General features: G+C 48.3%; 1 protein-coding gene across 1 annotated transcript in view; it reads right to left on the minus strand.

Moving 5' to 3' along the window:
• The window catches only part of LOC146829887 (extracellular calcium-sensing receptor-like), a 170,331-nt gene extending 168,913 nt beyond the window's left edge, over positions 1-1,418 (minus strand). The window contains exon 1 of the mRNA XM_085606563.1: positions 1,383-1,418. Coding sequence (XP_085462689.1) covers positions 1,383-1,418 — 36 coding nt within the window. The remainder of the gene's footprint in view (positions 1-1,382) is intronic.
• Positions 1,419-15,879: the final 14,461 nt, after the last annotated feature.

Below are 15,879 nucleotides of genomic sequence, written 5' to 3' on the forward strand. Positions count from 1 at the left end.
ATCCACTGATCCCTCCTGGCTGGTGTCTCCTGCCCCGCTGATGGCCCCGGCACTGGTGGTCGGTTCGCCTAGGAAAAACATACATCACTAGTACAAATCGGATACTAGAGTATTGGAGTAGACAGTAGCAGTATGTCCTATCCTATCAAAAATAGTTAAATATCTGGTTGGGCATTTTGTTGGTGGCAATTGTTGAAAAGCCTCTCCAGAAGATTAAGAATACTAGAAGAGGCAACCCAACGGACTGGACTCAGTGGCCATAGTTATTGGTGAACCTGAGTTTCAAAACTTTTCAAAACTAAAGTGGTAAGATAATATATAATAAAGAAAGAGACAAACAGTGATGATTGGAGTGAAACAAATAAAAAAATAAAAAAACGCTCCAAAAACATATTTGGAAACAACAATTGCAATAAAATTATCTAATCTAATCGACTAGTAGTATCGCAGGATTTGCGGACTGTCTAGTTATTATTTATTTACTAATCCAGTGTTCCATTCTGATTCCAGAATCCTAAACCTAAGTGAAACCTAGCCTAGTCCACCTATTCCAAAGACATTTGAAATGAATTGCCAAAAATATATCTGCTTCTTCTAAGTTTCAATCTCATTCGAAATCATCAATGAATCAACCCCCTTTGACGGGCCAATTTTTCACTAAGTCTGCATTTCCATTTATTTTAGTCCTCAAAAATGCATAGATGGAAACATGAATAAATTTGCATACACAATATTGTTTGTTGGTCGCTGCTGATGTGATGCTTATTACTTAGTTGCTATATTAATCACTCACTAACTAACTACAAAAAGTTATGCTAAGGACTGGAGTCAGCAACATGTGACGAGACGGAGGATGCATCACGCAGACCGCTAATTAACTTACCAACTAATACTAAGGAACTAAAGAAACTACCTATCAATCCACCACCATCTCAGTAACAGGAGGACAAAGGAAAGGACTAGAGGAGCATAATATCAAGACAGGCGATAAAATGATCGCCGTTTTAGCGGCAGAAAACTGCCACTAAAACGGCGATGATGGGCTTGATAATATGCTCTATGGAATTCCAATTGAAGCCCATGTTAGATGTCCTTCACATCTAACATGGGCTTCAATTGGAATTCCATAGAGCATATTATCAAGCCCATTATCGCCGTTTTAGCTGCAGTTTTCTGCCGCTAAAACTGCGATAATTTTATCGCCTGTCTTGATAATATGCCCCATAGTCTCTCTAGCATTACCTAACTTAAGTTCTCTAAACTCTCTTACATAATCAGCCCAAGTGAGCTCAAAGTTGCAAACAAGTAAGATTAGGAGCGCTGAGCACCTGTCTAGTGTCTAGAAGAATAACAATAACAGAAGATTTTTTAAAGTAACTTACCTGGATGTAAGCAGCAGCATTCTTGCTAATTGGCATTTTATTTTTGCCGGAACAGTAACACCGAACAGAACACACAATACTACTATAAATAGCTACTCAACAAGCCCCTCAACCTCTACACCTAGCAGGTCGAGCAGGTTCTTCTCCCGGTCCAAGATGTCTGACCACCGATGGGTCAGCTGTTTGTGGGTGCGCCGGACCCCAAAGCAGCGAAACACTGCCCGGCGCACCTTCGCCCATCAACAGTGATGCTCCTGGGTAGAGTAACCGGAGCCAGGCCTGCCACCTGCTGCCAAGGTTAAGGGGAGGGGGTGCTGAACAAAAAAACAAGGGCGGACACCATCACCTCGGTAAAAAGGGCCGGGGCTGCACTCCTTCCAGGCTCCGTCTGCTGCAAGGAAGGGGGCTCTTGGGTGCAGGGGCCTTCCCATTACTATTGTTGGGGGAGGTACCCTAAGCCATGGTTCTGGGTGACCGGGGGGCAGAAAAGAAAATGTAGGAGTAAAAAATAAAGTCAGGAGAAGAAGTAGGAGAGTAAAAAAGCAAGTATTATAAAACAGTAGAAAAATTTAAAAAGAAATGCAGTAAAAGTAGAAATAAAACACAAAATATACACTTAGGGAGAGAGAGGGATAGCTAATAAATAAAAAAAAAATCAGAAAAACAGTGTACAAAAAAAAAAAAATTGACAAGATTTGAGAGGGATGAGAAACAGGACCCAAAACCATGCAAACGAAGGAAAAAAACAAGATGCCCGTGCCCATTGGCGACGCGTGGTGAAGTTTGCGTGATATTTCCCCCGAACGTCAAAAACATCTTGCGAGCATGCACGAGCATACGCAAGCATGCGGAACAAGCAACTCCGCATGCTTGCGTAACTCAGCATAGTGTTGCGGAGTGTTTTTGTAGCTTTGCGTAGCCTTGCTTCGCCCGGCTACCCAAACTCCGCCCGGAGTTACCTTGAACATGTGAACTTGTAAAAGTAACATCGAAAGGGTAGATAGGTTTACACAATTTCTTTGGGGAATAGCAGTGTTCATGTTCTGAGGTTGCAGACACCATCTTGTACCCTGTGAGTTTAGGGGTTCAGATCGGGCACTGTGAGCTAGCCAGGCATTGGGCCATTTCCTAATGATATGTGTGGACACAGAGTCCTCATATTCTGACATTTATGTGAATTCGTAGAAACCATATAACGGTCTAAACTTTGACTTCATGTCTACAGTTAAACTTCCAATGTAAATGTAAAGTTCAGGTCTAAACTTAAACTTCAATCTAAATTTAGACTTCAGGTCTAAGATCACCTTTGTGAATCGGGTGCTGTGTGTACAAAGAATACAACCAGAGCACAGTGGCGGCTGTTATGGGACAGGAATGGTGAGGCAGGAGAAAAACAAATCAGACATTTTGCAAACAGCTATAGTGTTTTTGAAGTACTACACTCATTCTTTCTTTCTTACAATCATTGATTGCAGGCAGTTTTCAACACTGCAACCACCTTAAACTTCTTAACAGTCTTGGAGAAAGAATAGGTTTAGACAAAAAACTGTTCTAATATGGTTTACCACCTATCTTCAGTACATACAACAATGATCTCAAATCTCAAACTCTCAAAATGAAATGAAATGATAAAGAGATTTCTGGAGCAAGAACAAAGGCTCTGTAAGGCACAGTGACCTGATTAAAAAACAATCCTACAGGCAAAATGGCCAAGACCTAGTAGGACAAGTGGCTATCCAGATGTTAAGAGGTGTGCTAAGTGGAGCGGAGTGCCAGTGGCATACTGTTCCATAGCATGGCACGCAATACAGCAGCAGAGCTACCACCTCTTCTAGGTTTGGACAATTAAAGAACTGGCTGACCTTAAAGGTCTGGTCGTGAAGTAGAGGAAAAAGATATTCTGTGGCCCAATAAGGCCTGTTTTTTAGACACCTCCAGGAAAATAAGATAGCACTTTATATTGAACTCACTTAGACATTGGCAGCCAATGCAGGTTTTTCAAGTTAGAGAAAAGTAGGATTATTCAGCAGCAATTCTGCAGCTGCTTTCTGCACAATTTGTAGTTTGGCAATAGGTTTTTGTGGTCCCTAAACATAGGGCACTCAAGTAGTCAAACATCAACATCACTAGGACCTGGTTCACCATTTTCCCAACTAAAAGAAGTGAAAAAAAGAACATTACGGGGTTTGGGTGCTTAGCGCTCAGCTGTTACGGATTGGATCTGCTGATGGAAGGGTAGTTGGGAGTCAAATATGACTCCTAGGTTCCTGACAGTTTCCGCTGCACTTTCTCCAGCACCAGAGGGGAGGTAAGCTCAGATGGCCACCAATTCTTCATCCAGATATGGTGATAAAGACCTAAAATTAGCAGTTCTGTCCTATCAGAATTTAATTTAGAATGATATTGAGACTTCCAGCTAGCGATGGATATCATGAAGTGTTCAATCTGATCACTGAAAGGAATGATCAATTGATAGTCGTCCACATAAGACAACACTTCAAATCTATAACCCTTGATGAGTTGGGCGAAAGGGGTCATATAGACATTAAAAAGCATTGGGCTTAGTGAAGAGCCCTGAGGTACTCCACAATCCATCTGGATAGACTGGGAAGAACAAGCGTAAAGTCTAATCGCTTGCTGCTCTACCCTCAGAAAACAAAAGAACCAGTCTAAGTCCGAACCCTCATCACCAATTTCTGCCAGATGCTGAATCCCTAAGATGCGCAGCTGAAACACTTAACACCATTGCAATGCTGATGACACTGCATCCACTGCCATGTCCAAAGATATTCTATTCTTATTTTGTGAGTGAAAAAAGTACATTCAGATCGAGTCACGGAACTCTGCCTATGCTTTTCACCAGTTCTGTCTTCAGTAAGGGAGCGGGAGCAGAGCGGAGGTGCAGTAGGAAGCACAGTTGTTAGACCTGGAGGCGGAGCTGCGTGGCACCAGAGTAGGGCTGCGGTTGCAAAGGAGGGAGGAGGTTCCGATCGCTGAAACCCTAACTTTTGTCCCCCCACACTTACCTTTGAGTCAGAAGGAGGCCCGAGCCCTGTAAGTGTTTCAGCCACCGGAGTCCCGTGCTGTCCCACCATTGCCCCTACAGTTGAAGGTGGCGTAGATCAGCTGCCAAAGTAGGATGCACCAGCCTCGTTGCCACCACCAATTAGGTATCAGCTACATGAGGATGAAAAATGCCCCCTAGTCCATAGACTCAGACGCCACCAAAGTTTGACCAGTGAGTGTCCATGATTGTCGGGGAACAGACTTAGTGGCACCGGGGCTGAGAGGGGATGCTGTCTGCGATGATGCTGGTACTCTTATATGAACTCAGCCACTGCAAAATAAAGAGTCTGTGACCTACTGGACCGCAGGGTAGGCCGGAGGCAGCGGTCAGCAATGGCCCACAGCCACCTGTCGTTGGCTGGTGAGGCACAGAGTTAGTGACACAAGGGCATTTGTCGGTAGTGTTCGATCACCTCCGTAACGATAATCTTGTTCCCTCCGGACTGCAACGCGTCATCCTCTTACGCCTCTGCGTGCGTGCGATGATATGTATTCTGCCATCTAAATAACCGATGTTCAGATCCAAATCTGTGACCTACCTGACTGTGGTGTAGGCCTGAGGCAGCGGTCAGCACGGCCCATTCACCGAGTGTCGCTGGCATAGGTTGGATGGCCCCACCCGCCTGCGTAGTTCAGGTTCAGTGACACCATGTGTTGGGACACCTCCGTGTATGTGACCCAGGTTTCGTCCGGACTGAGCCGCATCTTCCTCTTACTCCTCTCCGTGCGACCACTGGTGTGGACATTCCTGCTTTGCGCCTAGGTGCTGGATGGAGGACCTACTGGTTCGCAGGGTAGTCCTGGTCCCTCATCCACATGTCGCCGGCTGGCGTTGAACAGGGTTAGTGGCACCATGTGTCGCAGGCTGGCGTTGAACAGGGTTAGTGGCACCACGTGTCGCAAATTGCCCATATGGAACTATGCCTCACTGATCGGGGTGTGTCAGGTGCTGTGGCCTCTGGCCCAGAATTGGGGTGACTGCCATTCATGAATTTGGACACATTTTGGCAAATGTGACTGTGAGAAAGTGGCTCTGTATGTACTGTTTCCGAGTGGTAGCTTGGTCGAGCAGTAAGGCAGTATCAAAGGACAGTGTAAAGCATTTGTTGTACACACTCAGTCAGCAAATGGTCTCACACACTCAATAACTGAACTCTAGGCCAATGGTTTGTATATTAAAAATATATGGTTGTTTTATTTTAGAACCAACAATAGGTATCAAAATTCTTTCTCAGAATGAGATGCTTTAGTTAAATACTTTGCAAGAGGCAATTGACTTGGAATGTAAGAGTTACAGTTTGTTGCAATAGGCAACATAATTTCAGACACAATAACACATTGAGCTCAATGGAAATCTTAAATTATATGCAATTGATTACTTTCAGGATTATTTTTCTAACTCCAGGACTGGATCCTAGATTCATTCCTGGGACAGTTCTTGGAAACAAGTGAGTAAATACTTGTAGTTACAGTTGTGATCTTTAAGCAATATTTTGCTATTTTAAAAGTTGACACTTAGAAAGTTTTTCTGATCAAATTATCAATGTTATCCTATGGAAGGAAATTCACTTAGCAGGTAAGTGGGGTTATGGTTACTTTTTCTAGGTCAGTATTGGATCCTGGATCCAGCACTTGTGTACCACCTGTAAGAGAAACTGCGTTTAAGTTATACAGGCGATTTTTAAGGAATATTTATAAGTTTGCAAATTCGACACAGAAGAAATTTCACAGAAAAACAGTCAATAGTTTCCTATGGAAGAAAGTTGAAGTTACTGGTAAAGTATGTTCTCGTTACTTTTGTAATCCAGTGCTGGGCTCCTAGGCTCAGTACTGGGGTATCTATCTAAAACAGGTAAGTAATTACGTTTTCACAGTTGGTACGATTTTTAAAGAATATTTGTAAGTTTCAAAAATAGACACTTAGAAACTTTTTCAGCAAAAAACAGGCAATGATTTCCTATAGAAGGAAATTCAAGTTACTGGTAAGTAAGGTTAAAATTACTCTTCAGGGTCCGTACTGAGCTACAAGATGCAGCACTGAGGTCTCTCCTGATAACAGGTGAGTAAATCGGAATTCGTTGTTCGGCTGATTTTGGATGAATATTTTAAAGTTCCAAAACTCCACACATAGAAGAATTTCCAAGTGAAACCAGTCAATGTTAGCCTATGGAAAAAAAGTGAGTTATCGGCTTTTAGGTAAGTACTCGACTGGCAGAGTTAAGGTTCTGGGCATAGACTCAGGGGTATCCCAGGGTCAGGTAGGTACAGTTGGTACACCCTCAGCGGCACAGGAGCAGCCGGGTGCAGAGGTAGTTAGGCCCAATGTTATCCAATGAGAATCAGGGGGCCTTCGGTTGGTGGCTGCTGGCGAGCAGGCCACGCGGCTGTGGGAGCTGGGCTCCTGGTCACTTGCTCAGGGCAAATGGGGAAGTAGATTAGGACATAGGTTGCACTGCCAGGGGCACTCGGGCGGCTGGGTGCAGGGTGCTTTTGAGCCATTGGGCGCTCAATGTTATTCAATGGAGATCTTGGAAAGTGAACAAAGGCTGCAGGCTCGGGGACGGATGATCTTCAGGGGCAACCAACACTTCAAGGGGTAAGTTGGGATCTTGAAGGATAGGTAGGCATCCAGGAGTTGGGCACAGGGGGCCGTGGGGAGCCGGGTGCAGGGGTGTTTTTTGACGTCGGAAAATCTTACCCCCTGTTGGTCGCGGTAGGAGGGGTCCCTGGTTCTGAGGCTGCAGGTATCGTCAGGGTCGTCGAGGATGGTCCTTGGGCAATAGATTCCAGGTGAGAATTGCCGGGGGGACGTCCTCATGGTCTTTGTCCACTCAGGCACAGGCCGGGCTTGGCGGGTGCAGAGTGTGCTGGATGCGCGGTTCCTGGCTGGCACCAGGAGAATTGCTGTTTGAGCAGAACCACTGCTCGTGGGAATCCCAGTCTTGGTAGAGTCTCAAGGTGGTCAGGTCCTCCGGGGTTTTTGAGTTTGCTGACCACTGAAGGCACCAGAGTTTCACAGGAGCAGGTTCAATGATCAACAGGCCGGTAGGGCTGGGGCCAAGTCAGTTGGTGCTGCCCTCTGGTTTCTTGATCTTCTTGCTTGTTTTCGAATTGGGATCTAAGGAAGGAAGGTTCGGGGTGCCCCTAATTACTAAGTTTAGGGGCGTTACAGGTAGTTAAAGGGAAGAGACCACTGGGTCCCTGCCCTGGGGTGGGTACACCCCCAATCATGCCACTCTCCTGTGGGAGGGGGGCAGTGGCCTAGTCCTGATTGGGCAGGGCTCCTCATCTTCAAGATGGTAAGAGCCCGGGGACGTGCCTCACCTCGCCTCTCCCACATGAGGGGTGGGGTTGGAAGAGGCTGGCACACCCCCTGTCCTTCCTTGGGGTTTCCGGCCAGTCTTCCCACCAGAGTGGGGGTTGAGAACCGGTAGGAGGCAGTTGCTGGATACAGCAAGTGGCCTGGAGAAGCTCACAAAGGTGGCATGCCTTTGAAGCTTCCCCTTGCCCATCCTGGCGGAGGAGTCCTAGCACCTCACCCAGGATGTGCATTGTTGCAGGCCCAGGAGAGCGGATGGCTCTCTACCCAGTGGTCCAGCAACATGTCTGCTGTGTGGCAGCCTAGGCAGCCCCTCAGACCAGACGTGGATTGTAGGTTAGGTTCAGGGGGCATCTTTAAGATGCCCTCTGTCGTGCATTGTACATTAAATCCTGCACTGACATCAGTACGGGTTTAATGTGCTGAGGAGTTTTATACCAAACTCCTCAGTCTTCAGTGAAGTCATCAGGGTGCTGTGGAGTTCTTGTTGACGATCTCCCAGCATCATATACTCTTAAATGGCAGCACTGCACTTACAGTGCCCAGGAATGGACCCGGGTACTGTAGGGGCACAGGGCTCATGCACCTGTACCCACCCCACTGGCATAGGGCACACAGCTAGAGGGGTGACTGAGGTATCCCAGGGCAGTGGGTGTTGTGGGCATGGCACACAGGGATGCGTGCCATGTTGACTCTTTGTTTCGTTCTGCACCAAGACACTCAGCCTGCAAAGGCAGTGTGTGTGTGTCAGGGCACAGGGCCTCTAAGGGTAGCACCATAAGTGCTGCTGCCCTTAGTGGCCTTATCTAGTCACAAGGCCCTGGGTACCTAGGGTATCATTTACCAGGGGCTGACATGTGACCAGAGATGCCAATTGGGTTTTGGCTGTTAGGCAGTTTTGAGGGAAGGTACACAAGCCCTGGGCACCTGATTGGCAGGAGCCCAGGGCACAAAAAGAAAAGTGCATCAGTTATCAGGAAAAAAGTGGGGGGGTTACTGCAACAGAAACCCACTTCCTTACAGTGACCAACTGGGCCGAAGAGTAGTCCGAAAGCGGCAGTAGAGTACGTCAAAGAGAAAGGACTAAAGTGGGCCTGTGTCGTGGAGGTCGTGATGGACTGAGGAGGCTGTAAAGGTCATGGCCCTTGGGCTTGGAGCTTGTGCTGGCAGGTGGTGGGCCCTTCTTGACACACACTGGCATCGGCAGATGATCAGTGTGGCCTGGCTGCGGGTCCGTGGTCCAGTGTGCTGGCGTCCGGCAGGCGCACGGCATCGCAGGCAACTCCACTCACGAGGACGGCCTCGGCCTTGTTGCGGGTTGAGAGGCGCCGCCCTGGCAGAGATGTTGTGCTTTCCAGAAGAGGACTATGCCCAGGGCTACGTGCTTTTTATTCACACCCCTACGCTGGCGTGGCGTACGCCGGGCCATCCCACTTCGGTCACGCTGAGGGGGGCGTAACAGGCAACATTTCTGCAAGGTCCCTCACTGACTGGGGTGAAATGGTTGCGTCCACTGTCCACTAGATTCCACACACCAGAGGTGTGTGTCGCCATGGATATGGGTGTGTTCTGCATACTGCGGTCTGTCCAGCACATCTCTGCCACTCTTGGCATTGTGTGCTTTCCCAATCATGGTTCTACTGCATCCTTCACACATGCCTGGTTGCCACCTTTCCCCACATTCGGATGTTGTGTGGCTGAGGTGCCATGCCGTTGATGGCTCATGTTCACGGCTTGGCCAGGTAACCATTGTGAGTTGTTCTGTTGTGTCTGGTGGATGGTCATGTTGTTGTGCATGTTGGTAGTGATTTTGTGACGTGTGCATTGCCAGAGTTGTGAGTTGCATGGTTGTGGAGTTGAGGTGAGTGCAGTGTCCATTTGAAACTTGCCATGGGGCTGTGTATTTCCATTGTTGCCATCCTGGGTAGGCTGGTTTCTGATGGACTGTCGGAGGGTGAAGGAATTGTGCACAGTGGCTGGGTATTTGGAGGCGACATTGTTGGAGGTTCCACGGTGTTCCAGTTGTTGCCTGCACATTGTTGTGAGATGTGTGCTTCCTGTTGTGGTGATTGTGTGCTCTGTCACCGGGGGCACAGGTGAGACGTGTGCTGTGGATTGCCCCCAACAAGTGTGTGCATCCTACTATGGAGTATGGTCCTTGCTTGGTGTCCAGTGGATCCTGCTCATTGTGTTCGACGTATGGGGACTAGGGTACCAGGTGATGGTGATGTCCAGGACAGATGTTGGGGACTCGGATGTGGCTGGCTGTGAGACTTCTCTGACTCTGGCTGGTGTTGTTTGGGGGGTGCCAGGGGCCAACAGGTGCAGCCAATCCAGCAGCGTTGTGTGGGTGGGTTGTGGTTGTCCGCTATGTTGGTGCCGTAGGCCTCTTAGGCGATGATGGTCAGGATGCGTAAGATGGTTGTCCCTTTCAACCTGTAGTGGACAGTGACATTATCAGATGTTGGGTCTGTGAGGCTGGTGCGTGTCCTGGGGGTCCGCTGTCTTTGTCTGCGCTGCCTCTGTGGTTGTCCGCGTGGGGGGTGTTCCGGGTGTGGGGTGGGGTCCTGGGGTAGTGTTGGTGGGTGTACGGGCCGCATGATGAGTGGCTCCTTGACATCTGTTTCACTTCTGATGTGGCCATGGGCTGTGCTCCCTTTTGTGGTGCTGGCTACTGTCCGACTTAACACCAGATCAGAGCAGGTGTAGATTTCCTGGTGCTGACGCGCCTTATCGCCTGTTTTGTGTTTTTATCACTGATCTGTCTGGTCGTTGAGAATGTTGAGGAGTGGTGTGGTCGCGGCTTTTGGCATGGCAACGCCCACTCTGAATCTCATTAACGATAGTTGTGGGGTACTCTGTGGCAATGTGTTTTTGCGGCTGCTATCGCGGGTAAACTGGTGCTGTGAGCTGTTAGCACCAGCTTGTGAATGGGGAGGTAAATGTATGACAACTTTAGCTGCGATAAAGTGCTGTTAATTCGGTGATAGCTCCTTGTGAATATGGACCTGTGAGTCAAGTGGACAAAATAGAACAAGGGGACTTAGGAAAGATGATTTATGCATAACCATAGCAGGAGAGATGATTTATGCATAACCATAGCAGGAAAGATGATTTACGCATAACCATAGCAGGAGAGATGATTTACGCATAACCATAGCAGGACAGATGATTTCCGCATAACTATAGCAGGAGAGATGATTTATGCATAACCATAGCAGGAGAGATAATTTACACATAACCATAGCAGGAGAGATGATTTATGCATAACCATAGCAGGAGAGATAATTTACACATAACCATAGCAGGAGAGATGATTTATGCATAACCATAGTAGCAGTGCTTAGTTACAGATTTGACCCAATCAACCCAGATGAGTCAATTTGGCACACATTTTCTGTTCTCAGTAATATTGTTTGGGATACATCCTCCTCCAAAAGATTTTCAGGATTGGTATATGGAAGGTGTGTGGGCTAAGACGTATTTTGGAATTTGATCAATTTGAAATTTGAAACAATCCTTCCAGAACACAATATTTTATGCTTTCAGGAGACCGGGCTTTCAGGGTAAAAATTGTTCTTCCCAGGTGTCACTCAGATCTATTCTGAAGCCTTGCCAAAGGGTTGTGGGCACAAGTTAGGAGACTATTCACTCTTGGTTTCAATGCATATTACAAAGGGAGTAACTCAGGTGCCAATGAGGGGGGGTGGCTGCATGTGGCTGAGATCATCACGACGGACAGTGAGGAGTATGGTGATAAGATATGTACACATCAATCAGAAGGAATAAAAATATAGTTTATTCCAATATGGGCTATTAGAAGAATACGCAGGACACATCCTAGTGTTATATCCATCGAGTTTGATACCAACCTTGGGATGTTTTAACTTGAGCTGCAAACAGATCCAAAAGCGCTAAAAGCTGGGGCTATTTTGGAAGCGTATAGGATTCCACTAGCCTTCTTTCCACTATGACAAACGTCTAAAACATCTGTCGAATTTTGGAGTCTCTTGTAGAGTAGAAGCTATGTCCACCTCAACAGCCACTGCATTTCCAATACATTGTTGTAGGGAGCTGATAGACATGCAGTATGAAAGGCCCCATAGCTTATATCTTAACCCAAGCATGGTATTTGTCCTTGATTGATGGCTGTGGGTTTCACCACACCAAGAAAGCGACCCTTTCCTGTTGACAACGACATTTCAGCTAAAAATGTTAAGAAGAGGAATGATTTTGCTGCTATGTATGGAATTTCCTAAGGGCCTTACAACGCATATAAGTGCTCAACATGGTGAGGCTCAAGCTGAATTACAAAATAACAATGACCCACACTCCTACTTACTTCAGGACAGTGACCAGGTAAATAAATAATTAGACATAACAAAAAGGTTGTTTACGTGCCTAGTGATAGATTGGCAGAAGGAATTACAAATAATATAGCTGTTTATGGGTAAAGGGAGAAAAAGGAACAGGTGGTTTGACACTGAAGTGTTGAAGCAAAAGTTAAGAAAGTTACAGCGTGCACTGGATGAGTAAAGGGATCGTCTTTGATGAGTCTCATTCATTCATTTCTACTCTCACTCCTTATCAGTGGCGGCTGGTGACATTTGAAAGTGGTGAGGTGTAACAGTTTGTGATGAGAGTCCTGTGGCAAGCAAGCATAGCAAGCAAGTCAGACTGTTATACAAAGGGATTCAGGGGGGTTCTTTTCCTAACATTTTTTTAAAAAAGAGTGGGCAAATGGTACATTTTCAAGTAAATTTGAAAAAGCAAGAGGGTTAATAAAGCAGTTGTGAATGCGTCGTCATGACATCACTCAAGAGATTTCATATAGGAGACACTTTACTGAGACAACTGAGAGGGAACCTCTGTCAGGGAGGCAGAGACCCTCCCTATATAGGGATGGAGAGGAGAGAACACCCGAGGAGAGCTGGAAGCAGGATAGAGGACAGACTGCTGTCAGATGGGGACAGATTACTGGCCGGGCATGGATCAGGCGTCCTTGAGTTGGGACAAAGAAGAGTGTCCAAGAGACAGACTTGAAAGAAAGTACCTAGGGGCATCTCAGCGAGGCGAGGCGATAGAATTATCGCCGCTTTAGCGACTGTTTTTGGCCGAAAAGCGGCGATAATTTTATCTCCTAATTAGCAAGCTCACGCTAACGCGTGAAAACTTGCGTTAGCGTCGGGATTCTTAACGCCCACCTTTGCATCTGTAATGAGATGCGTGGTAAAGATTCAAACATAAGTCGTGAACCTTTTCACTCTTAATTCATGAATTGTGACACTTGTGCACGCTGCACACATGTTAATCCATTCTTGGTACTACTGCCTATGGGGGGTTGAAGATGGGTATTATTATCAAAGTCCCTTGATTTCCAAAGGTCTCCCAGTCCTGATAGAGCAGGTTTTATAGACGTTTATGAAAGCTGCCCTATTTGTTAGTGACAAGGCAGGGACATGGTTAATCCCAGTGTATGGGAGCAAGTCCTCGTCCTACGCAGAGCCCGTGTCAGTCTGTTGTCAACGGGAGCCTGTGTCAGTGCGGTCAGATAATTTGTGCGCCTCCTGGAAGACTCCTTTGTTATCAATGCCATCATAACATAATGTATGGACCCGAATCTAAAATGAACACTAAAGAACTCCTCGCAAGTGAATGAACCCGCTTTGAAACAAGCCTTCACCTCTGACTGAGGCAGCCCCCCCGCCAGGCACAGATGTTCATCACTGGGACCAGCTCTGCAGACAGAAGTCGATGCACACAACTCTGTCACTGCCACACAGCACCCTGCATTGTTGTATGTTGGGCAGAAGATGAATGCAGCACTCTGTGTGAAAGTAAAAGACACCACAGTGCGAAGCGCCCTGACTGGACTTAGTTAACACTGTTAGGCTAGTTTAACCAAACTGAAGGCATAAACCAGTCCCTCTCAGCAGCGAACATGATGAGTTTATCTTTGTCTAAGGCTCCACTTCAGCCATGTGTGCATGCGTGCGTGTGTGCATGAGTACCGCAAGCAAGTCATTACCTCATCTTCCTCAGGCCCTGCCCCACCCCTGTGACTCCAGCAGCACAAGGAGTGGCCAGGTCGGGGGTAGCCAATGCTCATCTGGAGGCTTGGGGGCTGTGGCAACAACCCCCGTGCTCCGACAGGCAAGGATTGGCTGGGTTGGGGGCAGCCAATGCTCATCCTGAGCCTTGGGGGCTGAGGCAACAACCCCTGCGGGCTCTGACAGGCAAGGATTGTCCGGGTCGGGGGCTGCTAATGCTCATCCGGAGCCTTGGGGGCTGTGGCAACAACCATGTGGGCTCCGACAGGCAAGTATTGGCCGGGTCAGGGGCTGCCAATGCTCATCCGAGCCTTGGGAGATGTGGAGACCCCCCACGGGCTCCGACAGGCAAGGATTGGCCAGGTAAGGGGCTGTCAATGCTCATCGGGAGCCTTGGAGCGTATGGAGACCCCCACGGGCTCCGACAGGCAAGGATTGGCCGGGTCAGGGGCTGCCAATGCTCATCTGGAGCCTTGGGGGCTGTGTCAACAACCCCCGCGGGCTCTGACAGGCAAGGATTGTCCGGGTCGGGGGCTGCTAATGCTCATCCAGAGACTTGGGGGCTGTGGCAACAACCCCGCGGGCTTCGATAGGCAAGGATTGGCTGTGTCAGGGGCTGCTAATGCTCATCCGGAGCCTTGGGGGCTGTGGCAACAACCATGTGGGCTCCGACAGGCAAGGATTGGCCGGGTAAGGGGCTGCCAATGCTCATCCGGAGCCTTGGAGGTTGTGGAGACCCCCACGGGCTCCGACAGGCATGGATTGGCCAGATCAGGGGCTGCCAATGCTCATCCGGAGCCTTGGAGGCTGTGGCAACATCCCGTGTGGGCTCCGACAGGCAAGGATTGTCCAGGTCAGGGGCTGCCAATGCTCATCCGGAGCCTTGGGGGCTGTGGCAACAACCCCCACTGGCTCTGACAGGCAAGGCTTGCCCTGGTCAGGGGCTGCCACTGCTCATCTGGAGCCTTTCGGGCTTTGGCAACAACCCCTGCGGGTTCCAAAAGGCAAAGATTGGCCAGGTCAGGGGCTACCAATGCTCATCCAGAGCCTTGGGGGCTGTGGCAACAACCCCTGTGGGCTCTGACAGGCAAGGACTGGCCGGGTCAGGGGCTGTTAATGGTCATCCGGAGCCTTGGGGGCTGTGGCAAAACCCCCACAGGCTTTCACAGGCAAGAATTGGCCCGGTAGGGGCTGGCAATAGTCATCCAGAGCCTTGGGGGCTGTGTCAACAACCCCCACCGGCTCTGACAGGCAAGGATTGGCCGGGTCATGGGCTTCCAATGCTCATCCGGAACCTTGGAGGCTGTGGCAAGAACCCCCACAGGCTCTCACAGGCAAGAATTGGCAGGGTCATGGGCTGCCAATGCTCATCCGAATCCTTGGGGGCTGTGGCAACAACCTCTGCGGGCTCCAACAGTCCTACTGAATAGACATATTGGTGTCTTGCAGGTGGACTGGAACCATTGTGACCAGGTATGGACTGGGAAAGAAAATGGGCCAGGGCACCAAAAAAAGTGTCTTCCATTAGCAAATCAAATATCTAAGACGGTGGCTTGTGTTAGTTAATCAAGACCGTTTCAACTTGAAAAGACGTGGAGTATGAGCGTGAAAGATTGTGAGCCGGTGTACCTTCTGCTGGCCATGCTGATAGCAATGTTAGGGAAATCAACAGTAAACACTGGGTCATAAAACCATAAAACATGGTCATAAACAGACAAACTGGATTGTCGGACCAGCCTTTCAGGCATTTCCAGAATGCCCATAGGCCAGCCTGACACTGGAATAGGCTGCTTCGGGACAGTGCAGAGAGCTCAGCCAGAGGATGTAATGTTGTGAGCTACTTCAAGGGATTGAGGAACTGTCACCTAGGCAGGGTGCCTCCTACCCAGGTCTATGATGCGTGATGTGAGGCCTGAAGTAATAGGTCCACAATTCCCCCATCATTGGGGACCATGCATCCCGTTATAGCTCTTCACTCTCTCAAGGTAGCAAAGCAGAGCAGTTCCAAGATCCTCAGGGGATGTGGTGTAGACTAGTAAACATGATTTATTAACACCCAATG

Source organism: Triturus cristatus, chromosome 5_2 (genome assembly GCF_964204655.1).
Source record: "Triturus cristatus chromosome 5_2, aTriCri1.1, whole genome shotgun sequence".
NCBI classification, from domain to species: Eukaryota; Metazoa; Chordata; class Amphibia; order Caudata; family Salamandridae; genus Triturus; species Triturus cristatus.